The 27822-nt window shown below is 39.7% G+C and overlaps 1 protein-coding gene across 1 annotated transcript; it reads right to left on the minus strand.

The window, feature by feature from the left end:
• On the minus strand, positions 1-23174 carry Rpp30 (ribonuclease P/MRP subunit p30). Its single transcript, XM_042689593.1, has 11 exons — positions 23065-23174; positions 20029-20084; positions 19369-19425; positions 18529-18603; positions 15543-15614; positions 12179-12268; positions 4695-4811; positions 3885-3914; positions 3313-3350; positions 2855-2934; positions 1-189 (listed from the first exon to the last, which is right to left on the minus strand). The coding sequence occupies exons 1-11, from the start codon at positions 23144-23146 to the stop codon at positions 80-82; spliced, it is 807 nt and encodes a 268-aa protein (XP_042545527.1). The 5' UTR covers positions 23147-23174; the 3' UTR covers positions 1-79.
• Positions 23175-27822: the final 4648 nt, after the last annotated feature.

Genomic DNA, 27822 nt, shown 5'->3' on the forward strand with positions numbered 1-27822 from the left:
TATCTTGCAAAAGTTTTATTTCCATTGAGGATGAAGTGTGAAGGGGAAGAAGGCAGGGTTACAGACTGAGTCATCCCCTTCAGCCCTCACATTTAGCTTTCTTGCAGACTGGAAAAGAATCATCCTCCCCTTCTGAGGATCGAGGCTTCTTCACTGTAGAAATAATTCCAAAAGCAGTTTTTCTAGTTTCTGTAAAACAAAAGAAGCACAAGAATCACAATGTTCCAAGGTAAGACATAAAGAGGTTGATTAATGAGTGACATCACATTTTGTTGGCTTGGAGCACTAGTTAATGATAAAACCCCTGTGAACTTCTGCAGATGCTGACACCATTATCTTTTCCCCCAACACAGACAGCCTGCAGTCTATCATCAACTTCAAATTCATCCCTAAGGACCACCTCCTGGGTAGAACTGCAGGGCAGCTTTATGTCTAATGGTCTGTCCAGGCATAATATACAGTCAGCACTGGGTCTAAGGATTGCTTTATGAATGGTAATTACAGCAGTCAACAATACTGTTCCCAGTGTCTGAATTCACTTCATTTTATAGCATGTACCACATCTTCTTCTGCACTGTCAATAGGCCTCTCAACAATCTACTGTATTGCCTATACCTAACAATAGCCTGGTTATAAATCAACATTCAAAAAATGCTTGTTGAGTGACTGAATGACATTTTATATACTGGTGACAAGGAGCAAAACAATGGCGATTATTTTGTATGCTCAGATCAGGATGGGACAATATTCAACTGAAACTTAGTTAACTTCTGAAAACCCAGAAATGAACCCACAGACCTCTAGCCACCTAATCTTCGATAAGGGTGCTAGAAAATAGACCGGAAGATAGCCTCTTCAGTAAATGGTGCTGGCAAAATTGGTTAATCATCTGTAGATCCTTATATATCACACGCACCAGAATCAACTCCAAATGGATCAAAGACCTTGGAGTCAAAGCAGACACCCTGAAAACATTACAGGAAGGTATAGGAGAAACTCTAGGGATCCTTGACACAGGCTGAAATTTTCTTTCTTTTTTGGGGGGCGGGGGGGTCCGGTCATGGGGTCTGAACTCTGGGCCTGGGCACTGTCCCTCAGCTCTTCAGTTCAAGGCTAGTGCTCTACCACTTGAGCCACAGCGCCACTTCCGGCTTTTTTCTTTTTGCTTATGTGGTGCTGAGGAATCGAACCCAGGGCCTTGAGCATGCAAGGCAAGCGCTCTACCACTGAGCCACCTTCCCAGCCCTGAAATTTTCTTAATAGACACCCACATACAACAATGAAAGAAAGGTTGGATAAATGGGATTACATGAAGCTGCAGAGCTTCTGCATGACAAAGGACATAGCTACCAAGATCAATAGAAAGCCCACGGATTGGGAGAAGATCTTCACTAGCCATACAAGGGATAGGGGTCTCATATCTAAAATATACTTGGACTCAAAAAAATTAAATCCCCCAAACAACAAACCCTCAAAGAAACAACTGCCTGGTAATAAGTGGGCTAATGACTTACAGAGAAACTTCTCTGAAGAGGAAAGAAGGATGGCCAATAGACACATGAAGAAATGCTCAACCTCTCTAGTCATAAAAGAAATGCAAATCAAAACAACATGAGATTCCACCTCACCCCAGTTAGAATGGCTATAAATCAAGAACTCTAATAACAACAGATGCTGGAGGGGATGTGGCCAAAAGGGAACCCTACTGCATTGTTGGTGGGAATGTAAACTTGTTCAACCACTTTGGAAAGCATTATGGAGGTTCCTCAAAAGACTAAACATAGAGCTCCCCTATGACCCAGCAATCCCACTTTTGGGCATTTACCCAAATGATCACAAACAAGACCATATTAAAGCTACCAGCACAACTATGTTTATTGCAGCATTATTTACCATAGCTAAGATATAGAACCAACCCAGATGCCCCTCAGTAGATGAATGGATCAAGAAAATGTGGTATATATACTCAATGGAATTCTATGCCTCCATCAGAAAGAATGACATCACCCCATTTATTAGGAAATGGAAAGACTTGGAAAAAAATTATATTAAGTGAAGTAAGGCAGGCCCAAAGAAACATAGGCCCCATGGTTTCCCTCAATTTGCAATAACTAGTATATGTCTGGGACAAGCAGAAAATGTCAAAAGCTATGTACATATGATGTTAAGCAAAATGAACTCCAAAATAGGGACACAAATGGTTTTTTCTTTCTTGTTATTGTTTCTAATGTACTTATAATGTACCATATGATTTTTTTTGTTGCTTTGTATGTTCCTCCCCCACGGTATAACCCCTGTATTTGATGTTGGTGCCCTGCATCTTGTATATACACTTCTCTAATTTTAGGCAGTGGGGGGCAGGGGGAGGGAGTGGAGTGTAACTGTGGAGGTGAGAGGGAAGGGATGGTAGGGGAAAAACAAAGGAGGAAGTAACGATGCTTATAGGAAATGTACTCATTACCTTGCTCATGTAACTGTAACCCCTCTGTACTGTGTTTTTACAATAAAAACATATTAAAAATGCACCTGCTGTTTTTGCTTCCCTAACAAATGGGTTAATATATTATTTCTAACATCTCAGTTCTCTAAAACAGTGGTTTTCATCATGGAAAGCATACCCCGCAAGAGAGGAGGGGGGGTCAGGGAGATAAGCCTGTGCAGTTTGAAAGAACTCATTCATTGGTTGTCTTATGATACACACTATATTCATTTGATAAACTACAGAAAGGAAAACCTGAAGTAAGGGTGAGACAGCGCTGATGGGTCTTAAAACAGGTTGAGAAACGATGGCTGTAAAGGCACTGTGCAAAGCAGATATGGCTCAGTTCAGTTTTTACAGGAAGATCTTGCTCACCTCCATGGAGAAGCGCCACTCGGCAATTTGTGGATACGGCAGCCTTGGCATCATTCTCAGAGAGTCCAAACAGCAAACCTCTGGTGGCACCATTAAAGATCTCAACTGGAATCAGAGAATGAGACTAACAAAAACAACTGAAAACGCTAGCTCACTTAGTTGCTTTGAGAGAAAGCCTAATTAATTCTATAGCAGTCTGTGTAGATTGGAAACCAGCGTTGGAACTAGTAGCTGAGTAAAGAGAGATTCGCTGAACTCTGATTTTATCATAGACGCTCACTCTCCTTCTCTACCTCTCACTTAATCTAAAAGGTAAGAAGATAACATTTTCTACAACCTGAAGTAATCTGATTTGGAAGCTGCTAATCAGTAAACTTACAATTAGAGATTGATACAAATTTAAGAACACTTCAAATTCCCTAAAAGAAAGTTTCAGCTTCCTACAAAGGAAAGGATACAAGTTTGCCACATCGTAAGGCCCTCTTATTTCCAAAGGCTAAAAGAAATGAAAAAAAAAAAGTATGAGAGAAGTTATTTATAACACTCAAACAGCTTTATGTGGCCATACCTGAGAATTCAAATAAAGCCAACTACACAAACTTAGTTCCTCATAACTTTAATGGGTGATGGAGGTTGTTGAAAATATGAACAAACCTTGAAAAGTATTTTGTAGAGTCAGGTTACTTTGAAGGACTAGGTAGGAGGATTATAGCTAGTCTCAGGTAAAAACTTGAGACCCTATCCAGAAAAATAACAAAAGCAAAAAAGAGCTAGAGGTATTAATCGACTGGCAGAACATTTGTCTAGCAAGTATAAGGCCCAATTCAAACTTCTGGACCATCCCAGGGAAAAAAATTACAGATAAAGTTTGAAGCTTTGAATGAAGATACATCTCATTATTTAGCAATTACTATATGAAAATGCAGTTAAAATAGAAAACAGGTAATTCTTAACATTACTATTTTAGTTTTTATCCTATAAACATGGGGTTTTTTTTTTAGAACTGTAAATTATTCTATGCTATGCTTACCCTTTCTGCTGCACTGGATATAATTACATTCTATAAAACAAAAAGTGATCAATATTAATCTTGAGTAAAGATAGTAAAAATTGAAGAATCTTATACAAATAACTAGTAATCCCATTGTAACATTAAAGGCACAGATAACTTCTATTAAAGATAATATAAATGAAAAGCTTCATGACCAACTAATGGTTGCTTATCAAAAGAAATAGAATAGGCTCTCCAAATACATCTTAGTAAAGATGAATTAACTTGTAAAAATCGAGTTGGAAAAGTCATAAAATCTTAATTTCACCAATAAGCAGTTGCTATCTTGATGGTTCTTTTCAAGTGGGTAAAGAGCATATATATATATATATATATATTTTTTTTTTTTTTTTTGGGGGGGGGGTCCAGTCATGGGCCTGAACTCTGGGCCTAGGTGCTGTCTCTTAGTTCTTCACCTCAAGGCTAGCGCTTTACCACTTGAGCCACAGTGCCAGTTCTGGCTTTTTTTTTTCTGCTTATGTGGTGCTGAGGAATGGAACCCAGGGCCTCAGGCATGCAAGGCAAGCGCTCTACCACTGAGCCACCTTCCCAGCCCCAAAGAGCACATTTTTTATCAAAAGATAAATGCTTTCATCCTTCCCCTTCCTTAAAGTTATTCTTCCCTTGAGATTTTTTTTTTAAAACTTAACTTTGTAGAGATCATTGGACTAGGGAAGAGGAATTTATTGTGCTGCTTTGAGAATTTTTTTAGCTTTAAGGAAAAAGTATCAACTTGCCAATTCTAGTGATTGAAGAAGAGAAAAACCTCCAGAAACTCTGGGAGTATACCTTTCCTTTGCAGATCTGCATCAAATTGAGGGCATTGGCTATGGTGTACCTCCTCATGGTGGAGTCTCTGATAGCTGGGCTATAGACAAGTTCAAAGCTCAAGCCTCGGTCAATTGCCTTCAGAGGAAATAAAGGAAATAAATTGCCAAGGATAAATACACAATATCCTATTTAAGTCCCCCTCACCTTCCTTCCTACCCTCTATCTACCCTACACATCTCCCACAAGCCTTGCTTTAAGCAAAGGCATATTTATACACAAAAGGCACCACCACAAGAAGAAAACAGACAAGGCTGTTCTTGACACATAAAGTTTATGCTAGCTGTGAGGAAGCTAACTTGATCAAATTGGGAATTACAAAGAAGATAAGGATAGGGAAGTACCAGGGGGGCAAATAGGCTATGTGTAGGGAAGGGAAAACAGATGAGCTTGTTACCCAGAGGGTTAACTGTAATTCTGATAGGAGTGGGTAAGTAGAGAATAACACCACAAAGAACCCAGGAAACAGGTGCAGCACCACAGATGGGAAAACTTTGCCAAATACCCTGCTTTGCCATTGTCCCAGAGCAGTGGCTGACTGTAGTTACTGCTGTTTTTTGGTATATCAGCCAACCAATGGTCTTCAGTAATGACTTCAACAGAGACTTCTTCAAGTCTGAGTTTAGCCAGAGGCCTCATTTACACTTCATTTAGTTAGAGCTTCAGGCACACATCTCCCCTCAAATCATCATTTTGGCTCTTAGGATACCTCCACTCCCCACACCCTGGTTCCTGGACATGCCCTCTCATTTCCTGGAAAACTCTATTGTTACATAAATATTTGTAGCATAATCCCTACATTCTGTCCACAGTAGGGCTGAAGACTGGGAACACATGTCTGCTTGGTCTGGTGGCCTGTCCTCAGTCTCCCTTAAATGTGTGCTACTGCCTTATGATCACTTGCACTTCAATAAAATCTAGTTTTTGACTAAATAAATCTGCTCTGTGAAAGTGTGTCTGCCTCTGAATTCCTTCTTCAGTGAATGCAAGGACTTGCCAATTTGACCCAAGAATGAAGAAAGAGACAAAGAAAGGTTTGAAAAAAGGCCCAAGGAGTGGATGGGAAGGACTCTCAGGCAAGTCATTTATTTACCTTTCTCCATTAGACAGGAAATACAGGGCATGAATGATACAGAATTGTATGATCAGATCCCGAAATATTCCTAATTAACTAAAGCTAAATTTTTAACTATTTACTATTTGAAGGGACGGGGGGAGGGAGGGAGAGGGGCTTTCTGGGGGCGGGAGTGGGGAGCAAAGACATAATTATCAGCTTAATTTTTTTAAACACAAATTTGATCCTGCTACATCAATCAGGTTCACTTTAAAATTGCCAGGAAAACTCTTGAGAAACTGAAAGATAATGTGCTATGGAAGGTTGTGAATATTTCTTTCATAACACCTTATTTTACATTTTTAGATGGATAGAATACACTCATTACCTGGGCTCCTGCTTCTAAGGCCATTTGAATGTAAATTGCTATTAGCTCATCAGATGATTGCTCATAATAGCCTCTTCATAAAGAATGACAGTCTGCCTGATTGCCTTTTGTTTGAAAGTCTGACCAAAGGTTCAGAAATAGGCAGATGATCAGGTTTTTTTACTAATGAGAAATAATAGTCATAAAGATGCTAACCAAGGGCAGGTGTGTGACATTTCAATACTGGCAATACAATTCTAAGTACTCCAATCATAAGCAAAGCTGCAGAGAAAGAAGAGAGGACAAAAAAACCCAACAAAACAAGGAGCTGATTAGGAGGAGAATGTGCTGATTCCCTGTTAATTTAAATAATTCAAAAGGATAACAATCTTTCAGTGTATCATTTTTTAAAACAGGCAATTTCATGGCTCACAGCCAAAGTAACATAAGAAAACAGAATAAAGTCTTACTTGCTTCTCTGCTTTTACCTGTCCCATCCAAAATCACTTTCAGTAATTTCTTGTGTGTTCTCCAGAATTACTCCATAAAAATATAAGTATTTTTGACTATGCATTTTTTTTCCCTGTTCTTTACCTAACAGGGAGGCTGCTACAATCTTGACCCGCCTAGTATGAGAGCTTTTCCACATTAGCAAAGAATTTCCTCATTCTCTCCTCTAGCTGAATGCTACTGGATACAGACAGGGCATATATAGTACTTAAGATGCATCTACTAGCTAGACTTGGGTTGTTTCAAGATATCTGTGGAGGGCTGGGGCATGGCTCAAGTGTGTTCAAACCTTAGTACTACCAAAAAGAAAAAGAAAGAGGGGTTGCCAGTTAGTAAGAGATGAACTGTGTCCCTATCCATAAAAGATATAGTGCATTATTAACCCTTAAGATTCTTGTTAACTTTTTTAGAAACAGAGTCATTACTCAAGTAGTTAATACTGAAAGTGGGAAGGGTCCTAATCTAATCTTAGTGTGCTTTAAGAAAATGGCCATGTGAAGGCAGAGACACACAAAGAACTGAATAAACTGTGGACACAGGGGCAGAGGTTGGAGTTAGTATGGCTGCAAGCTGGGCATTGCTAAAGGTTGCTGGCAAATCATGAGAAGGAAGGAAGGAAGGGACAAGGAAAGACTCCTACAGATTGGAGGGAGATACACCCTGCTAACAACTTACCTTCAGAACCAAGAGGCAACCAATTGTGTTGTTTTAACCACTTGGCTTATCGTACTTTGTTATGAAATCGAATTTAGCAGGCTGAGAGAGGAAGGATTGCAACTGGAGGCCAGCCTGGGTAAAACGTTTTCTAGCCTCTATCTCCCCCAAAAAGCAACAGAAAGTACTGAGATGTATCTCAAGTGGTAGAACACCTGCCGAAGCAAGTGTAAGGTCACAAATTCAAACACCAGTAACACACGCACACACACACACACACACACACACACACACACACACACAATAACTCAGTAAAATTGAAGCCATTGCTGCAGGACAATAAGATTGAAAAGAATTCACCAGTGGGGAATGTTTGTAGACTTGGAATCAAACCTTGAGTATAAATCTAGCCAACTCTTCAAGAGACATTTAATTAAAAGATGAGAAGGTGAATTCAACTTTGGATGATTTAGGATTACTATACAAGTTCCTTAAGACTGCACAGAGCTTTTGTAGAAGATTTTAGAGGGAACTGTAAAACTGAAGTTATGGTGGCCTTATCATGCAGCTGAAGATGACAAAAGTGCTAGTGCTGTCAAGTATACAAATGCAATGTTTTGGTGTAAACAGTGTTTTCTCTAGCTCTTGAGCCCTCCAAAATCCCAATTTCTAAGGTGCTAATTGTCACAAGCCTTCTGGCTTGTCAATAAAAGACTAATGAATTACCTATCTTAACACTCCTGCTTTTCACAGTAACAAAAGAATAGAGCACAAAATCCAACCAATTAAGATTGGTGCAAGGGCTAGAGGTTCCGTGTTAGAGCACGTCTTGTGACTTCAAACTTCAATGCTGAAAAAAATAAATCTGTGCTGTTTCCTCAAGTGCTCAATCAAGTGATTCCTATAACACTAATTGATAACTTCTCATGGCTGAAATTCTCCTTCGAGACTAGCTGATACCTACCTGTACTACACATGTTATGTTTTCAAAGGGAGAATACTTCTGTTTTGTTTTTTTTTTGGGGGGGGCGGGGAGTCTGGTCATGGGGCATGCACTCTGGGCCTGGGCGCTGTCCCTCAGCTTTTCAGCTCAAGGCTAGCATTCTACCACTTGAGCCACAGCGCCACTTCTGGCTTTTTTCTTTTTGCTTATGTGATGCTGGGGAATCAAACCCAGGGCCTCATGCATGCAAGGCAAGCACTCTACCACTGAGCCAACTTCCCAGCCCAATACTTCTGTATTTTAAATGCACATGAACATCTGGATGTAGATGAACAGTTTCCTTATCAAAATTAGACTTGGTTACTTTTATAGTTTGAATTCTGATGTCTCTTTTTTTTTTAGCGGGGGGGTGGGGGGAGTGATGGAAGAAGGTTGATGGAAGAGGTGGGCCCTTGTGAGGTAAGAAGGCTGAGTCTAAGTAACGTCTTGCAACCATCCTGGTTGCCTCTTGCTGGGTGGAGGGAATTCTCTACCCAGTGCTGACAAGCCAGGAGGTGAGAGAAGCCATACATTGAATGCAGAGGCCTAGCTCTAAATGAGCTAGGAGGGCTCTGTTTCTGAGAAATTCAGATGCCATAGCTTTGGTAAAGCTTTGCATATAGAGAATGTTTTGATTCTGCATTGATTAACTCCCTAAATGGCTTTAATTGCCAGCCTCTGAGTAGCCTCTGAGCATACCCTATAAGGAAGGTTGAGGCTTATCTTCCCATAAGGGAAAAAGTTCTGCTGGTACCCGAGTATGTCTGGTTAAGGTCTGGCATTCTGTCTTTATGGTGGGGGAAAGTGACATCATCCCCCCCTTCCCCACCTCAGGTGGAGGCGTACCTGAGTTCCTAGTGACAGGGGTAGGTACTTGGCTGATAGGTTACTGAACCTGTCAGTCCAGTGCCTGGGACTGGGAGTTTTCCTGTGACATTGCCCCCTGAGCTGACCTATTTAGGCCTGGACCAGCTCAGGTGCAAGTACGCCATGCCACATGTCTCCATGTTCCTGTCCTGTCTCTGGTCTCCTGGCTGTTCTCTGGTCATCATGGTATTCCAATTCAGCTCTCCATTGGCGCTGAACTGGTTTGTTAGTACTGTTTTTGTTCTTCTCTGGCCTGTTTAACTAACTGTGCTGTGTATTTGTGGGCTGCAGGCCTTTATAACAATTGGTTGCCTGCAGACCACTAGTGCTCCAATAAAGACTCTAAGATTCGAGCTCTCAAAATGTGGCTTCTCCTATTTTCTCATCTTACAACACTTGAAAGGGACCTTGGTGCATGCACAGACATACAAACACACACACACACACACACGCTCCTTCTTCTCTCCATCCTTTCTTTCTCCTTTCTTCCTGGCAGTTTCCAGTACCATACACTTCTCCCATGCTGCACCATCTTGCCATTCACACATATAGAATGACTATTATGATCCAAACTACAAGTTGGACACCTGCATGTTTCTCGCTTTCTCTCTTAAATGAAAAATAAGTGAACAAGTGAATAGGGTTAATTCTGCTTCCAGACCAAACCACATAAGCAGTCTACTTCTATACCAGATGATGGCTAAAAATAAATCTTGTGCAGCCTTCCCTTATACTCCGTCATCCAGTTTTTATTTAACATATTGTAAAAAGTTCACACTAGATTTTCTTTCTCAAAACTAGACTCTGTTAAATATTGCTTCTCCCTCTCACTTTTCAAAATTTTTACTTTTCAGAATTTTTTAAATTGAAAAATGTGGGAATTCTGCGCAAAATGCCCATCACACAGCAGCAGCTTTCTTGTACTTCCAGATGGAAATAGGTTGCGGGGGCGGGGGGGGGTGCCTTTGACGGGGGTGAGCTGTCCTGGTGCCTCTGCCTTGAGTGCCGTGTCCTCCTTCTGCTGCCCCAGTGCCCTGCCTGCCTCCCTTACTGTGTGTGCTTTCTGCCTAACCATGACAACCACACAATAACCAATGATAAACACCCCGGCCAGGTGCTCCAGGCTATACCCTGACATGCAGAATTAGACATATCCTGCTTCAAAGAAGAATAATTACAGGAAAGACTCATCACAGGCAAGATACTGAGGCAATCAAAAAAAGGTCTGGTTAACATTAAGGCACGTTTGTAAGAAACCCAATGAAGAGCTCTCACCATATAGTCACTGGGAATCTTACCATTGTGGTGGGACACAAGGGATTAATTATATGCTGTGCATTGCTGTCCTTTCCACACTTTTGGCCTTAGTATCACGCACTGTCTCCTTTCAACCAAGGACACAGAAAATGGACTTCCCAGTTCATTAAAGGTGAAAAGATGAAAAAGTTGTTAAGGTTTGGTAACAACTTTTAGAAGATGTTTATACAAGACTGGGTTGGCAGCCTGGAGCTGGCAAAAAGGTGAAGCCAACTTCCAAAGGCAGAGATTGCTATATGTGAAGAGACACAGTATGTGACAGGCACCTGTGCATGCTTGTGCTTTTATAATACACACCAGGGGCATATCAGATGTCTTCTCTGACAGGAACCAATCAGAACTGTTCTAATTGTCCTGTGAAGGAAGGGTTGAATGACTTCTTGCTAGTCCACATCTGACATGCTACTGAATAACACAGGTCTCCAAGTCTAAAATGTGATGATTCTGGGTTATCTTTAATGCTCAGTTAGAAGTACTGGCACCAACATGGCAAACCAAAGATGGTGCTATATGCTCAGCAGTAATTTCAGGATTATCAGAAAAGAGCTGTTTTAATTTTCCCTTCAAGTACATGACTAGACATGTTTTAGTACTTTTCAGGTACAAGTATAGTAATATAGTTTCCAGAAGTAGGACATAAGTCAAGTTAAAAATTTGTTATACCAAATGGATCCATTTTCTCCTTTGGTCTCCCTCAATACTGAGGATTCCTTGGCAAAAAAAAATCAGACAAATATTGAGGAAAAGAAAAAGGGAATTATCCACTTCAGAAAAATTGATGGTCTAATTCTGACTAAAATAGATATATAAATCCGAACTATATCTGTCAAATTTCTTTCTTGGACAGTAGTTTTTGAGAATACACCCAGGTTTTGGTAGCTATGATTCTACATCAGCATTTCCAGTTTCCCAAACAAGTAGTTAACAACTGCTGACTTCATAGCTACTAAACAGTCACTGATGTGAAACAGCGTCACCTTTATAATGGAAATGGATTGTGGCTTACAAGGCAGTGTGACCCATGGAAGATGAAAGGTATGGGGAAACATGAGAAATTATGTAGAAGGGGAATGAGAAAAATTCTATAGCAAGAGGGAGGAAGTAAAAGTTAAGCACACGAGTTATTAGAAAAGTAACCCTGGGAGTTTGTTTTGTCCTTTTCCGTACGTTTTCATTGCTCTATACCTTTAATGTTCAATTTTCAGACTGCAAGTGCCCATCATTATTAGCTACCATCTTAGGAAATATCCTTCATAGAGCCATGTATATTGATGCACGCCTATAACCCCTGCACTAGGGGTGCAGAGTCAGGACACTGATGCAGAGCCAGCGTGGGCTATCTAAGGAGGTAGTGAGACTCTATGTCAGACAAACAAACGAAAATACTTCATAAGCTTCAACTTCTAAGGCCTTCCAAAAACACCTTGACAATAAGTGTATTATGTATTACTGTTTATTTTGGAGATCGTGTCTCACTGTGTAACTCCTGGGCTCAAGTGATCCTTCTGCCCCAACCTGCTGAGCGTCTGGGACAACATGACCAGCTTGGATTCTTAAGAAAAACAATATCTTCTTTTCTAAAACTCCCTCCTATTACGTCTCCTTTTTTCCCCCTGTAGAAACATGGTTTCTTCACTTCCAATTTGCTAATGTAAATTCCTACAAAGTTATAAAATTCAAGAGATAACACTTACCACATTAATAGGGGGTCTTTTGAAGTAAAATGGTAGTTTCTCTGTTAAAGTTATGCAGACTAAATCCACGTCTAAATGTGTGCAAGCAACCTGTGAGGAAGAAAAAAATAGGTAAGGGCTAAACCGTAACCTGGCGCAAGTAAGAGTAAGGATAGGGTCACACCAGATAGAAAAACCTCCGTGGGCATGCCTCACTTCATAGGCTCTGTGATGGTCTGTGTTGAAATATATCTGATCTATTATGAAGCTAATTACTTAATCATTCCTTAGTTTGGATGGTTTAACTGAGACTCAGCTGAAATAGAGGGGCATAGCCATGAACCTTCTCAAAAGATAAGACCTGAACTCCTTTGACTCACATGGTTTTCTACAAAGATCTGGGCTGCTAGGGAGGCTCAACACTTAGAAGGCTGCCTCAGAGTATCCCAGAAACAAGACACTGTTCCCAAAATACAGGGAAGCAATTTGCAAAATGGAATTCATGTATGGTCCAGCTGTCCTACAGTCAATTTACTGGACATCTTTACCATGAATTGTCCTAGGTCTGAAGGTTTAGTAAGTCTATTAAGTGGCAAAAAACACATTAATTTGGTATTATGTGTCCTAAGGCTATGTTTCCCTACCAGTATACTGTCATCAGTAAATACCTGATTTTATAATAATAATGAAGAAGAAAAGCATGGCATTACTGATATTGGGGTGAAAACACCATGGACATGAGGAAAGAAGAATCAGACAGAATGAAAGGAAGAAGGGCTAGATAAATGGTAATTCTGAGAAGAAAACAGGAATGGTAGTAGTAGCTGCCACTGGAGGAAACGAGAGGGAGTTTTAAGTGGATGGAAGGTGTACCTTTTTTTTCTCTTGGTTGGTCGTAGGGCTTGAACTCAGGGCCTTGGTACTGTCCCTCAGCCTCTTTGTGCTCAAGACTAACACTCTCCCACTTGAGCCACAGGAAGGCATACTTTTTATGCACGCCCTTTTACTAATTGTGTTTATTATCATAGACAAAATTTTTAAAAAAATAAAAGTGGTTTATTTTAAAAAATTCTGTGAAAGGCTCTCCCCCAGATGGAGGTAAATTAGGACACATCTTAGTTATATATTTCTCCATTATGTTTCTACTGAAGATGTAGACAATTAAACAAGGATCTGTGTTGGTTTAAATTTGTGAACTATAATAAACTTTTAGCTATAAAGCACCACTCCAGTTGGCTCTCTCAGACACCTGGAATTTAAAATGCTCTAAACAAAAATATTTGATTTTACTTTCTGTGAATCCAAATGTTTAACTGGCACATTTAAAAAACCATAAAAGCTAGGCATAGTCATGCCTGTAATCCAGAATTTCTGAAGACAAGGCAGGGAAATGTTGAGGGAAAGGACTGGTAGGCCAGGACATAAATGTAATGGCAGCTATTCAGGGGGCTAAGGCAAGAAGATACCAAGTTCGAGGCCAGCTGGACCAACTTATGAGTTTCTGTCTCTGTAAAAAAGTCTGGGGACTGGTAAGTGGATATTTAACATGTGCTGGGTTAAAGCCCCCATACTCCAAAGAAATAAAGTTTTTATTTACATATATAAATAAAGATTTTATTTACATATACAAATAAAAAATATATACAAAGATTTTATTTACATCATATATTTTCCAGTGTTTTGTTTCCATAATCACCACTAAAGTGCCGGGGGAAAAACATGTGCATAACCCAATGTTTTTATTGAATCACAAAACTAAGTTGTCATTGTTTCACATATTTGGGAATGCCCATGGTCCTCCTTGTACGGTACACCAATGGTTTCAACACTGAATCACTTTTTGTAATGGAACTTGAGGAAACATACATAGCTTCAACTTCTATACAGAATGTGCGTTGACTTACTACTTGCATTTTACTTTCACTTATCCCTTTAACCAAAATAAAATTCCTGAGAATCATTACACTTTTGTATTTTATAAAGCAATCCATAAAAAAAAAAGAGATAGGTACCCATGGATAATCTGCAGTGTTTCCCTATAGCTATGTTCACATAATCATATAAAATGTCTATCAAAATGAACTCCAAGAATGGAAACGAGAGGTTTTATGTTAGTTTGCTTCTTTTTTTTTTAAGTCATTTCTCACTGTTTTTTATTTCTGTTCCTTCTGACCTATATGAAAGTTTATCTGGTTGGGGGAGGGTAAGAGAAAGCACAGAAATGGTGGGACAAGGTGAACAAATGCAGCAGTGACACTCACGAGACACTATGCTGAAAATGAACTTGGAACAAGTGACACTATTCAAAAAGAAATGTACTCATTTCCTGACTTATGTAACAGTAATCCTTACTTACCTCACCTTTACAATAACAAAAACAAAGTTTTAAAAAGATTGGATAGGGTATCTAGTTATCAGTAGCCTCTAGCCAACAGCTCCATCTACTGGATAAACTCAGGGAAAAAAAATCTTTCTACAATTTTCGAACAGATTTTGCTTTAACAGATTTTGAGATACACTTCTGCCAAAGGGATCTTTTTTTTTTTTTTTTCTTTCTTTTTTTTTTTTTTAAATTTTATTTTATTTTATTTGAGAACATACTGTACAGAGGGGTTACAATTACATGGTCAGGATAATGCATACATTTCTTACCAAGCATTGCAGCCTCCTCCTTTGTTTACCCTTCACCTCCCTTCCCAGCCTCCCCCCTCCCCCCCACCCAATCATACCCTCCCCCCCCCCTCCCCCCCCCCCCCCCCCGACATTGTAAAGCTGGTTTTGACATGACATTTTGTACTTCTCATTGTTGCAACAGGTCCACCTGAATCCAAAGGGATCTTTTTTTTAAAACTTAGATAAGTACAACTTTCTGAAATTTCTATAAGTAGCTATACTTAATTTTTTCACAGTAACATATTCCTTAAAAGAAATAATATATGTACATATATGTATATATATTGTTTATATCTATCTGTATTTTTTCCTTTACTATAACAAGTGATACATGCATGTTAAACTCTGCTCTTCTCAAAAGTGGGCAATTTAAAAATAAAAGCTAACTTTGAAAGTATAAAAGGAAGGCAATACATAATGTTTTTTAGAACAGGAAAGGGAATCCTATTAGTACAATATAACTATAAAAATTTCTAAAAGAATTTCTGGAGCAGGGATAGAGAAACAAGAGGAAACTTGGTGACCTCTTTCTACCTGGTCTACTGATGTCTAACGGGATGAATAAAAACAAAATAAAACCACATGCCAGTTAAATATATCCCCATGAAATCCCAGGACTCCAGGTGTAGTCTTGTAAGTATCTTGACAATGTAAAAAAGGTCATGTACAAAGATACAATATCAGATTTAACATAAAATATAACTTTACTTACATGAAAAAGCTTTTCTGTCTTTGGAAAAACCGCGACAATATCATATAGCCGGACCCTGGAAGAAGTTGCTCTCTAGTAATACAAAACACATGTCACTACACAGTAGTAAGAAATATAAACATGGAATTCTGTCTAGAGATCTAGTTACACTTAACATTTCAACCATGACTTCTTATATGTTATTGACATTTCTGTTTTGCTTTGTGTGTTGGCAGAAAGCTCCAGGAGTTTAGATACCAACACCTACACCTAATCCATCAACCATCCTTCCTTTCTACAGTATATATGTTTTAACAGTGTACCAAAGAGTGAAAGCCCTTGATTTTTCTTGTATGTTCCCTTGATCCAGGATTTTCCATTGTAGTCCTCCTGGCCTTGAACTTGGAAGCTCTCACGTGCTTTAGTCTCCTGAATACTGAGATTACAGATATGCACCCACAATGCCTGGATGCCCTTCATCTTATATCTTACAAACTAGTGGGAGGGCTTACCAGATACTTACTGAGCACTTGCTCATGAAGGGATGTCTGACTTCAATGGAATTCACTTTTTTTTTTGTGGTCATGGGGCTTAACCTCTGGGCTTAGATGCTGTCCCTCAGCTCTTCAGCTCAAGGCTACTGCTTTACCACTTGAGCCACAGCACCACTTCTGATTTTCTGAGTGGTTTATTGGAGATAAGAGTCTCACAGCCTTTCCTGCTGGCTTTGAGCAGCAATCCTCAGATCTCAGCCTCCTGAGTAGCTAGGATTACAGGTGTGAGCCACTGGCACCTGACTCACATTTTCTTTTTTTTTGTAAGACCAAAAATATAGAGGACTTAGTGCTATGTGTTCTGTGCAATGAGTACGTGTGATGCAATTAAGCTCACAGTGAGAGTAGTGTTAAATGCAAATTAAGATGTCAGGTGTACAAGAAAATACCTGAAAGTCCTAGAACAGGAGAAAAACACACTGGTTAAAGAGAAAGACTTACTGTTTAAAAAAGAAAATCTCAAACGATATCCTGAGTTTGTATGTGAAAACTAGAAAGAAAAGACATGTCCCAGTGTCCAATCTCTGAATACAAGGATAATGCTATGATACCTTCATTGATACTATACATTTTTACTTCTTATTTTATGAAAAGATGTAGTGTAATAATAATTGGAGGCAGGTTTAAGGGAAGTAGCAGGTGCCTTGATTAAGCAAGAGGGCATGCTGGGTAAACATGACATAGGGCTTGTTTCACGTCTTTTCAGCTCATTTATATTTATCTGACTCTAGATAACCAGAATGTTGGCTTATAACTGTATAAAACATTAGTTGGTCTTTTCACGAGTTCTTTACCCATGCCAATTATTTTGAAGTGAGACAGTTCTTTGAGTTTACTTCTGTTCTATGACAGAGGCGTCCATTCCAGATTAGTATGGGTCAGAGACCTCACTTTCTCTCTCACCACTTGGTCTTTCCTATGAGAAGACACACTCAAAAGCTCTCCCAGTTCTCTGTACACAGAATTTTTTTTTTTTAAATTTTATTTTATTTGAGAACATACTGTACAGAGGGGTTACAATTACATGGGCAGGATAATGCATACATTTCTTACCAAGCATTGCAGCCTCCTCCTTTGTTTACCCTTCACCTCCCTTCCCAGCCTCCCCCCTCCCCCCCACCCAATCATACCCCCCCCCCCCCGACATTGTAAAGCTGGTTTTGACATGACATTTTTGTACACAGAAGTTTTTATCCACTGACTATCTTATGGTTTTTGTTCTCTAATAGGGTCAGATTTCTCAAGCAAAGCCTTCAGTGACCATATCTGTTATTATCTATAATATGATTTTTGCCCAGGCAGCTAGTGATTTTCTCTTCTCCTGCTTGAGACCTTGGGTATAGGGATGCCACTGACCTTTCCTTCTTCCTTCCCATTTTCTTTCTTGTCTTTCTAGAGCTGTGCTTCCTCAGCCTCCAATCTGTTCATTTTCTACTCCATCATTATATGGAGAACTTCCTCAGGACTGTCTCCTTTTTTGAAATAGCACCACAACCCTCATCTATGCTCATAGTTTTAATTACTTTTCACAGATGACCAAAACAACACCTTTAACTTTCACTCTTCTGAAGGGCCGAATCTTTATTTCCATCTGCCCATTTGATAGGTTCCATTGACTTCTCACCATAACCTGTGATGTCTCCAACATGACACAAAAGCCAGTTTCTCATTTCACATCCTATTTCAACAAATGGTAGTCTACCCGGCTTCTCAGACAATCCAGGGAGTCATTATTCTACATCCAGTCAATCACCAAATCCATTCAATCCTCCTTTGAGATATCTCTCAAATCCTCTCCTGCTAATACATTCTCTATAAGGCAAATCTCACAATTTTATTCTCTTGGTTGGAAGCTTCAAGGTCTTCCCCTTCCATCTTGAACTAAGCCTTCTTCTCTAAACTCATTCCAGATAGCCAGCTCACTAGGCTTTGCTTGAACTATCTTGTTTCATTTCTGAGTTCTTATTATGTTCTTGACTTTGGGGTCTTTGTGTTATTCATTTTGTTTGAAGGGAACTCTCTTTCCTATTTGTCAGCTATTTGACAATTACCATCTCTTCTGGTCCCAGCTTGAACATCAACTTACTAAGGTTATATACCCCTGGAACACGCAATCTGCTACTCCCTCCCTCTCCCTTGCACCTTTTAAACATTCCTCACATTTGTAATTAGTAGTTGTTTAGTTCTACAAGCTTTGTGGTTCAAGGATCATATCTACTTTATACACAGCAATTTGCCAAGCACCTATGTATGGTTTAAAAAATTCAGTGAATAACAGTTGAGAAGAAATGCTTTAATTGTGGTATGAGCAGAAGACATAGTTATACAGAGCAAGTGGACTGTGAGGGTGAGAAGAAATAAAAGAATGGGGTGAGGTGAAGTACAACAATGTTTAACACTAGTCAATTCAACTTAACAAGGCCAAAAGTAAAGAGGAAAAATAGTTAACTTACCAAAACATTGCAGTGAGATGGATCTGTAACTATAATTGTCAATCTAGTTAAAATTTTAATTGGTCTTGATTTCCCCTGTAAACAAAAAAAAGCTTAAATAAAAAAGCATAAATTCCTGTTTAAGTGGAAAGCACTCATTAAAAGGCACTGGCAGGGGAAAATGGGGAAGAACACTGGAAGGGGTGACCACAGTGATCAAGATGCATTGTACTCATGACCTGACTTATGGAATTGTAACCTCTTTGTAGCCTAGCTTCTATTCTCAAGGAGTTTTCAATACAACCAGAGGAAACATAAAATAGGTCTATTAAACTACATATAATAAGATCAGTTAAAAGTTGTAGGGCAAGTGGGTGTTGAGCTCAAGCCTGTAATACTAAATAATTGGGAGATAGAGATCATGATTTAAGCCCAGCAAAGAATAAACAAGTTTCCTGAGATGCCTATGCCCAGCTCAATCAATAGCTGGGTGCTGGGTGTAGTGGCATGCACCTATCATTCCCAGTGACACAAGGAAGCACAAGCAGGACTGAAGAACAAGCTAATCCAGCCTAAAAGAAAACCAGTGAAGAAAAAGGTTAGGGGCATGGCTCCAGTGATATAGTGACTGCCGGAGAAGTTGAAGTCCTTGAGTTCAATCCCCATAGGGAAGGCTGGGAAGGGGGAAGGAGTTGTAGGGATTTCAGGAGGATACTGAGTGGATAAAGAATATTTCATGAAGAGCTGAGCCTTGATAGAAAGGCAAAACTGGTAAGCAGAGGGTGGTATATTCAGGTGATGCTACTGTACTCATGCAGACTACCTTCAAAGTGAATGCTTCTTCGATATCAAAACGCCTACCTGTACAATTGGCAAAGTGGTGAAGAGCTCAGAAACAGCTACTGGTTTTTCAATTTCCTATAACAAATAAGAAGAAAAGTCACCCCAAATTGTATGTGTTTAAGGCATGAGTCTAAGAAGGACTTAAGGAAAAAAAAATAAAGTTAATTTCTGGCATTCTGGCATTCAAAATAGACTAAGATTTTCCTTTTATTTCTACTTTAAAGAAAGGAAACTAATAATACCAGTGGATAAAAGGATTAAAAGCAATTTTTTAGACAGAAAATATAAGGCAGAGTTCTTGGTAGGCCTATTGAGAAATACGTGTGTGTATTTACTAGCCAAGAGGAAAATTAATGTGTCTATAAGAAAAAAAAATTAATGAGCACAAAATACTGTGGTTACAGTTCAGTTAGTAACAATGCTTAATATTTGTAAACATGACTGAACAAAATTTAACACCAATTCAACTTGGAGAATCCTAATATCATGCCAGAATGAACCACAAAAATATTAATCATTTGCATAAGTACATACTAGCTGACTTGCTAACATAAAATAATCATGTAAGAGTGCACAAAGAGTGAATTTAAGAAATACACTCATTGTAGCTTCCATATTCCCAATATAAACACAGTAATTATAAATACTTCATACATATTAACTTCAAATTTTTTTTACCTGTTTCTTTTCCTTAAAGTCAACAATATGATTGATGGCAACAACTGAATATCCAACTGCAAAAAAAAAAAAAAAAAAAAAGAGAATATTCTTGTGAAACAGTCTCCATTTTGCACATACTAATCATTCGAATTCTAGATATAAAGACTAGAGGATAAGGCTGGGGATTTAACTCATGTCCAATGAATGTTTGCCTAGTATACACCAGGCCCTGAGTTTGATCCCCAGTATTGGAAAGAAAAAACTAGGAAGCAGTTTGGCAGAGAAGTTATGGGTGAGAACTCTGATTGCTTCCAAATCTAAATATAACTAAGTTACGTAAACGTTAGATTTTAGGTTCTCCATCTGTATCATTCCTATGTTACACTTTATTATACCCATTTAAGATGCCATTTTGGCCAGTAAAAATTTAGTACAGAAATTATTCCTAAAGTCTTCATCTGTTGTCTTAGGAGAAACTCCCCAAGTAGTTTTTGGTGTACTTTTCACTTATATAGCATATATGTGAAGCTTATCATTATTGTTTTTCTTTTGCCTAATTTTTAATGTCACATCATAAACAGAGCATTGGATCTTGGTCTTCCTTGTTTTTTAAAATCAGTCTCCTGGGCTGGGAAGGTGGCTCAGTGATAGAGCGCTTGCCTTGCATGCATGAGGCCCTGGATTCGATTCCTCAGCACCACATAAACCAGAAAAAGGTAGAAGTGGCACTGTGGCTCAAGTGGTAGAACGCTAGCCTTGAGCTGAAGAGCTAAGGGACAGCGCCTAGGCCCAGAGTTCAGGCCCCATGACTGGACCCCTCCTTTCCCCACAAAAAATCAGTCTCCTTTCCTCGTGTGTGTGTGTGTGTGTGTGTGTGTGTGTGTGTGTGTGTGTGTGTGTGTGCGCGCACGCGCGCGCGCGTGCACGCGCTTGAATTTAGGGCTTCCTATCCTTGCTCTTGCTTTTCGCTCAAAGCTGGTACTCTACCACTTGAGCCATACCTTCAATCAGTTGTTGTTATTGTTTTTGTTTTGCTGGTTAATTGGACATAAGAGTCTCTGAGACTTTCCTGACTGGCCTGGCTTTAAACTTCTATCCTCAGGTTGGATTGCAAGTGTGAGCCACTGGCTCCCAACTAGTCTCTTACCTTTTGCCTAATAAGTTGAAGTGATTTCCTGTCACCTGTCATGAATTTCATTTTAAAGAACTACAGACTGGCTAAGAATGTACATGCTTTTACACATTTCTTTCAAGCCTATTTAAATTATGGCAATTCTCTAAAAAAATACAACTTGTAAAATTTATTTTTTAAAGGTATTTCATTTATTTCACAAGTATTAATTGAGTAACTATCATGAGAGGTGCTTGCTGAGTGACTTTACAGAGTATTGCAAAGAAGTAGAATGACTAACACATAGACCCTTTCTAAGGATGCTTATGTATTCATTGAGAGGACAGCTGAGAAGGTAATACTTGCAACAAGCAGCGTCCAAGTACATTCATTTTGTAGGAACTGCTAGGAATACTAGCACTTTACAGTTCTGGTCATTGAATCTATCTTTTTCAATTGATAAAAGAAGTATACTGCAAAGAACAATGCTAATTAGTGGCTATTACAGATAGCCCTTCTGCTGACACAGTTGGCTTTGCATAGGTGCACAGGGACAGAAAATATGAGGAGGGCTGAGGGTCCGACTGTGCCTGTATTGATCTTATACAACCTTTTCCCCCTTGTCCATATTACCTAAACACTACATTATAACAATTATTTATTTATGTAGCATTTTCATCCTATTCTATATCATAAGGAATCTAGAGATGGTTTACAGGAGGTGTGCAGATTATATGCAAATACTATATAGAACCCTTTAGTATCTGTAAATTTTGGTGTGTGTGTGTGTGTTGGCTCTTGGCTCAATCCTCTTGCAGACAGAGAGGCAATGGGAGCAGAAAAAGTGCCTGGCTGGGCAATCAGGGCAAGGCCCCTTCTTATAGTGCTTCTTCATCCCTCACCAAGGCCTTGAGCAATCCTGTATGCAAGTCTCTAGATACTACAGATCACCATGGGCTTGAGCAGTTGCACATGAGGCCCTTGGTCATTGAGTCATGGCCCATTACCCCTGGAAAACCTGAAAGTGAACCAAGTGGTACACCTTAAAGGGGCATCCAGTCAAAGAGACTGAACAATGCTTGAGACATTTGTGCAAGATGCATGGAGACTCTGGGGACTGATAGGACTTGCAGGCTGCCCAATGATCTTGAGAGTCAAATAGCTTTTTCCTGGAGACACCTTGATATTAACCTCTGAATGACATAACCCAGACAGTGCATTTCCACCTCTGCCCTTGTAACCCCTCCTATCTAGAAGGGGCTCTGCTCATCTTTTTCTTTAATAAATTTTGCAAGTTTACTTCTCCCTCTGGGTCCTGAACTCATTTTTAGAGACCATAGAGACAAAGGACCTGATCCAGGTGTTGCCGCTTTTCAGGACGCCTGTACTTCATAACGGTGACAAGAAGAAACGGTGATGCACTTGGCAGAAAGTGGTTGTTTTCTAGCTTCGCCTCTGCAAAGTGCCAGCACTCCCACAAGGAGTTGTGGTCCTTTCCTGTCCTCCGCCCCTCACCACCCTCCTCTTCCTCTGTCACTCTCTGACCCTCCACACCACACTCGGCCGGTGTCCCGACTCCCTGCACGAGCCCAGATACTGTCGCCAGGGTCAGGAAGCGGTGGTGAAACGCAAAGCACTGGTTGATGACTGAACCTCGGGGAGCCCGGCCCGGCCTGACATCTCCCGCTCACAGCTGTGGGGTCTCCTTCGGGCCTGCTCCCTCACTGCGCGGGGGCAGGCAAACGAGAAGGGACAGGAACCCGTCTACCAGAACTTTCCCACGAGGGCTCCACAGCGGCCCGAGCCTGGCGTCAGCCTCCCTCCCTGACATCTCAGACACCCCAGGAGAAACCTGAACAAGAAGCCTGGAAGATCTGCAGAGCAGAGCCCGACGTGAGCGGCGAGGGGCCAGCGCTGCGACCTCCGAAGCCGGCCACACTCACGGTGAGCAGCGGTCTCGACTAGTCCGCGAAGGGCTTTCACATCAGCACCCGCTCTCAGGTCCAAATCTGCAAACACCGCCATGCTGACGTCCCAAGAACTCCCGCGTGTCCCGGTCTGTGCAGCCTCCGTACCTCCCCTGGGCATGCTGGGAGTTGTAGTTTACTTACAGCGTTACCCGTAACGCCGACCCGGAGCATGCTGGGAGTTGTGGTTTACTCGTGCATCCTCCTCCCCATTCCCAATCCAATTGTTTTAAAAATCTCAAACTGCCTTGGAAAACTCAAGAGTAAAGATAAGCATTAGGGTGGAACCCTAGAATTTGGGATTAAGGGATCTCGAGTTCGGGGCCAACGTGGGTTATATGCTGAGAGGGAGACCCGGTCTCAAACAGTCCCACCCTAAAAAAAATGGGGTTCACAAGAAGGTGTATGTGATCCACTTTAAGACCTCAACCCAACTGCCAGGTAAAAGTTGTGTCTCCTCTCTTCTCCTTTCTCCCTCTCCCCTCCTCTTTGTTTCTTTTTCTTTTTCTTTTTTTTTGCCCCGTGAATTCCTATGATCTTAGATTCCTGAATAGGATTACAAGTGTGAACCACCAGTGTCTGGGTAGACATCACTTTTTAGACTCACATCTAATTAAAAATTAATCGAGTCAAATTAATTCAGGTAGTCAGCATAGACTACTTAAAAATGTTCGCATGTTTCAATCCAGAGATCTGTAACATTATCCCATTTCAAACTATTTATATTAGCATTTGCAATCAAAGTAGCTCTGAGCCAAGTATATGAATCATGGTGCAATAATACTTGTCATGAACACAAAGACATTGGGTTTGAGTTTAATGCTTATTGCACTTACTTATTTTGATTTTTTTACAGTAGTTAACAGTACCCTATATATATATATATATATATATATATCTCATATCTATCTATCTATCTATCTATCTATCTATCTATCTATCTATCTATCTATCTATCTATCTAAATTGTAAACAAGAGGTAACAGAGGCTTCTAGAAACTGGTTTTCTTTAAGGTTTCCCATGTGATAGGCATCTGAAATACTGTAGAAAAGTGTGTGTGGTGTCCTCATCTCCCTGCTGCTAGTTGGGTTGTTTTGTTACTTATTTTGATTTTTGTAAGACTTTCCTGATGTAATTAATGTGTAAGTTGTTAATTTTGAAACATATTATGAACAAATTCAAAACATTTGTGGATATACACAAGATGCATTTTGGTTTGCAATAAATTTACCCAATAAATCTTTATGGATCACTTACAATTTTTCAGACTATAGTTACAGTATGTGTAAAATGTTAATTCTCTTGTGGCTAATAGTTTGAAAGGCAATATAATAAGCAAAATAAACTCAGACTGTGAAAAGTGTTGTAATACAGTAAATCATAGCAACATGAGTGAAAAAAATAATTAGGGTGGTTTTATGTAAGCTATAATGTATAAAAACATCTGAATATACCTTTTAGCCGTCATTTCAATGCATTGAAATATATACTGATGTCTAAAAGGTAATCTATAATGGCAGGAAATTTAGGGGAAATAGAAATCAAAGCAGTGGCTAGAGTTTTAGGGAGCTACTGAGTTTGGAATGAGATTGACAGTGAAAGAGGGAGAGGGAAGCAAAAAATGGGGCTAAGGGCTTTAGTTCTGATATTTCCTCTGGAGAATGTATTTAACTCTATCATTGCAATAAATCGATTTCTTTTCCCTCCTTTCCTTTCTCTGTCTTTCATTTTCTTTCTTTCCCTTTCTCTTTCTCTCCTCTTTCTTTCCTTTCTCTCTCTCTTTTCAAGTGGTTAATATATCTTTTTAGTAATTTTTAAATTTTATTTTATTGTAAAGATGATGTACAGAAGGTTTACAGTTACATAAATAAGGTAATGAGTACATTTCTTTTTGAAGTGTTACCCCCCCATTCCCCTCCCACCTCGTTTTCCTCCCCCACTCCCCTCCCCCACAAGATGTAAAGTTCATTTCCATTATGGTGTCTAGTGACTATCGCTGTTGCATTGGTTCACCCTTTGTCCCACCGTTTCTATGATTCCCCCTTTCTTTCTTTCTTTTTCTTCCTTTCTTTCTTTCTTTCTTTCTTTCTTTCTCTCTCTCTCTCTCTTTCTTTCTTTCTTTCTTTCTTTCTTTCTTTCTTTCTTTCTTTCTTTCTTTCTTTCTTTCTCTTTTCTTTCTTTCTCTCTCTTTCTTTCTTTCCTTCCTTCCCTCCCTCCCTCTCTCTCGCTTTCTCGCTTTTTCTCTTTCTCCCTCCCTCCCTTTCTTTTTCTCTCTCTCTTTCTTGCTTTCTCTTTCCTTTCTCTTTTTGTTCTTTCTTTTTTTCTCCTCCTCCCCTTCTTTCCCCTCCTCTCTTCTATTCTCTCCTGTCTTCTCTTCCCCTCTCCTCTCTTCTTTTCCTTTTCTTTCCACAGTAGGAACTGGCAAACTGCTACATTCACTTGCTCTTCTCTGTGGGTCTTTCCCCATTAAGATCGGGTGCGGTATCTGTTGCAGGTAACATCGCCAACCACAAGGTGGCAGGGCTCTCTCGAAGATGAGCGGTTAGCGCACACCTTGGTTTAGGAAAGGGATTTGACAAAGAGCAACATTCAAGTGTTTTAGTCTTCTGAGAAATATGCAAGTGGTGTACATTCCACTCATTTGATGTTTCCACTTTTTGAACATTATATAAATGGACTCTTGAATTATGTGATAACATAAAATTGTAGGATTACTGTAGAGTGGAGGAAGCACCCCAGTGTTTCTCAAACTGCGCACTAAGAAAGGGTAGTTCCCTTTCCTCACTACCAGCAGTTCTTAGCTGACATGTCCCCTAGCATTACCCAATAAGCAGCTCCAGCCCCATGCAATTCACCAACACGCTGTCATCACATGGTAAGGAAAAAAATGCATCTTTACAAAAGTAAATAGAAAAGTCCTCACATCAGAGATCATAGATGAAGATAATGCCAATGTGCTAAAAATCCTTCTACATGCTTTCAGTTTCTGTACAGCAGATCCTTGCTATCTGACTATTTGGTTCAAAGGAGATTGCAGTTGAGATAAAACCAAGAATGCTCAAGATGCACAGGACTCAAGAGCTACTGGGGATGCTTGGTTCATTTTCCTCATACCATCACCCAACTTCTGCTAAAGACTTACAGCCTTTTCAGTGTACTATTTAAGTTAAACACAGTAACTCTGTGTGTGTGTGTGTGTGTGTGTGTGTGTGTGTGTGTGTGTGTTCTGGGGCTTGACGTTTGGACCTGGGCACTGATCATAGCTGCTTTACTCAAGGCTAACACTCTACTACTTGCGCCACACCTCTCATGGTCTTTCCTGCCCATGCTGGCATTGAGCTGTGATTCTCCGATCTCAGCCTTCTGAATAGCTAGGGTGACTGCAGTAAACCTCTGGTACCCAGCACATTAACTTTTATCTTGCTTTATGAGCATTTTCTTTTTTTTGGAGGCATATTTTCACAATATTAAAGGCGAGGAAATAACAGGTCACACAACTTAAATACAGGACTGACTTGAGAGCTTCTCTGCTTTTATCTTTCATTCCATGCTGAAATGACCAGAAAAAAACCACCTACCTTATGGAGCAGTCTGTTCTCTTCAGTCTATTTATTAGAATATTAATCTCATCCTGAAATGCACTCACAGTCACCTAGAAAAATATTTGACCAAATATATGCTCCTGTCCATGCCTGTCAAGTTGACAAATAAAATTAGCCAACCAGTGATGCTGTTGCATGCTGATAAACAAAAAAATCACTCACACAACAAAACTTAATATCACAGTCAAGCTTACAAACATTGTTTGTTGAAGACAAACAAAAAAGCAGTGTCTCAGCAGAAACTAGCACTTATAAATGTAGCACTTATAAGTTCTATTACTCAGCATGTTGCAGTATGGTTTGGAATCTGCAGATCGAATTACATAAAAATGAATTTATTTCTGACATTTTTTCATTACAATTGACAAGTGAGTAGATACCCAAAAGCTATTTGTGTTGTTGAGAATTTTGACACAACTAGAAATCTTTTGGAAATGGTACTCAAAAAAAGGGCACAAGATTAGAAATGGCTTATTTTTGTGTAGGGAGAAGATGTTTTTGAGAATTTAAAAGTAGCTTCCTCAGAGTCGGTAACCATGACTACAGATGGAATTCCTACAGGGGTCAGTGTGCACATCAGACTTAGAAAACATAAGCACAATGTGACAGGATTTTATTGAGACACAGAATTTAGGCCAATTTATTATACTATTGACCAGAAGAATCCACCTTGGGCTTTAAATTGAACACACACACACACACACACACACACACACACACACACACACACACACACAGAGCTAAGGTCTCGACAATGGTTCCCACACAATTCATGCTCTGTGTATCTGTAGTAAATTGTGAGGGATTCTGAGCAATAAAGTGAGACTCACTCACAAATGTCATCAAGCTGAAATATCGATCTCAGATCATCAGTGAAGACCAGATTTGCTTCTTTAGTTGATAACAAATAACCCCTTTAAATACTTTGAATACTTCTTTCAGAAGAAAAACATAGAAACTGATTGGTTCATAAATAGCAAAAAGTGTTTCATTGGAAAACTCATCTGGCTAGAAATGATCTCATCTATTTTTTGTACTGCAACTGGTTTCCAGATATGAAAATTATGAATGGACTTCATATGGCACCTCCAAATTATGCAATAGAAGATTATGGTCCCCAAAGACTTCTCA

This window comes from Dipodomys spectabilis, unplaced genomic scaffold, assembly GCF_019054845.1.
Source record: "Dipodomys spectabilis isolate Male_0828 unplaced genomic scaffold, ASM1905484v1 ptg000125l, whole genome shotgun sequence".
In the NCBI taxonomy this organism is placed as follows: Eukaryota; Metazoa; Chordata; class Mammalia; order Rodentia; family Heteromyidae; genus Dipodomys; species Dipodomys spectabilis.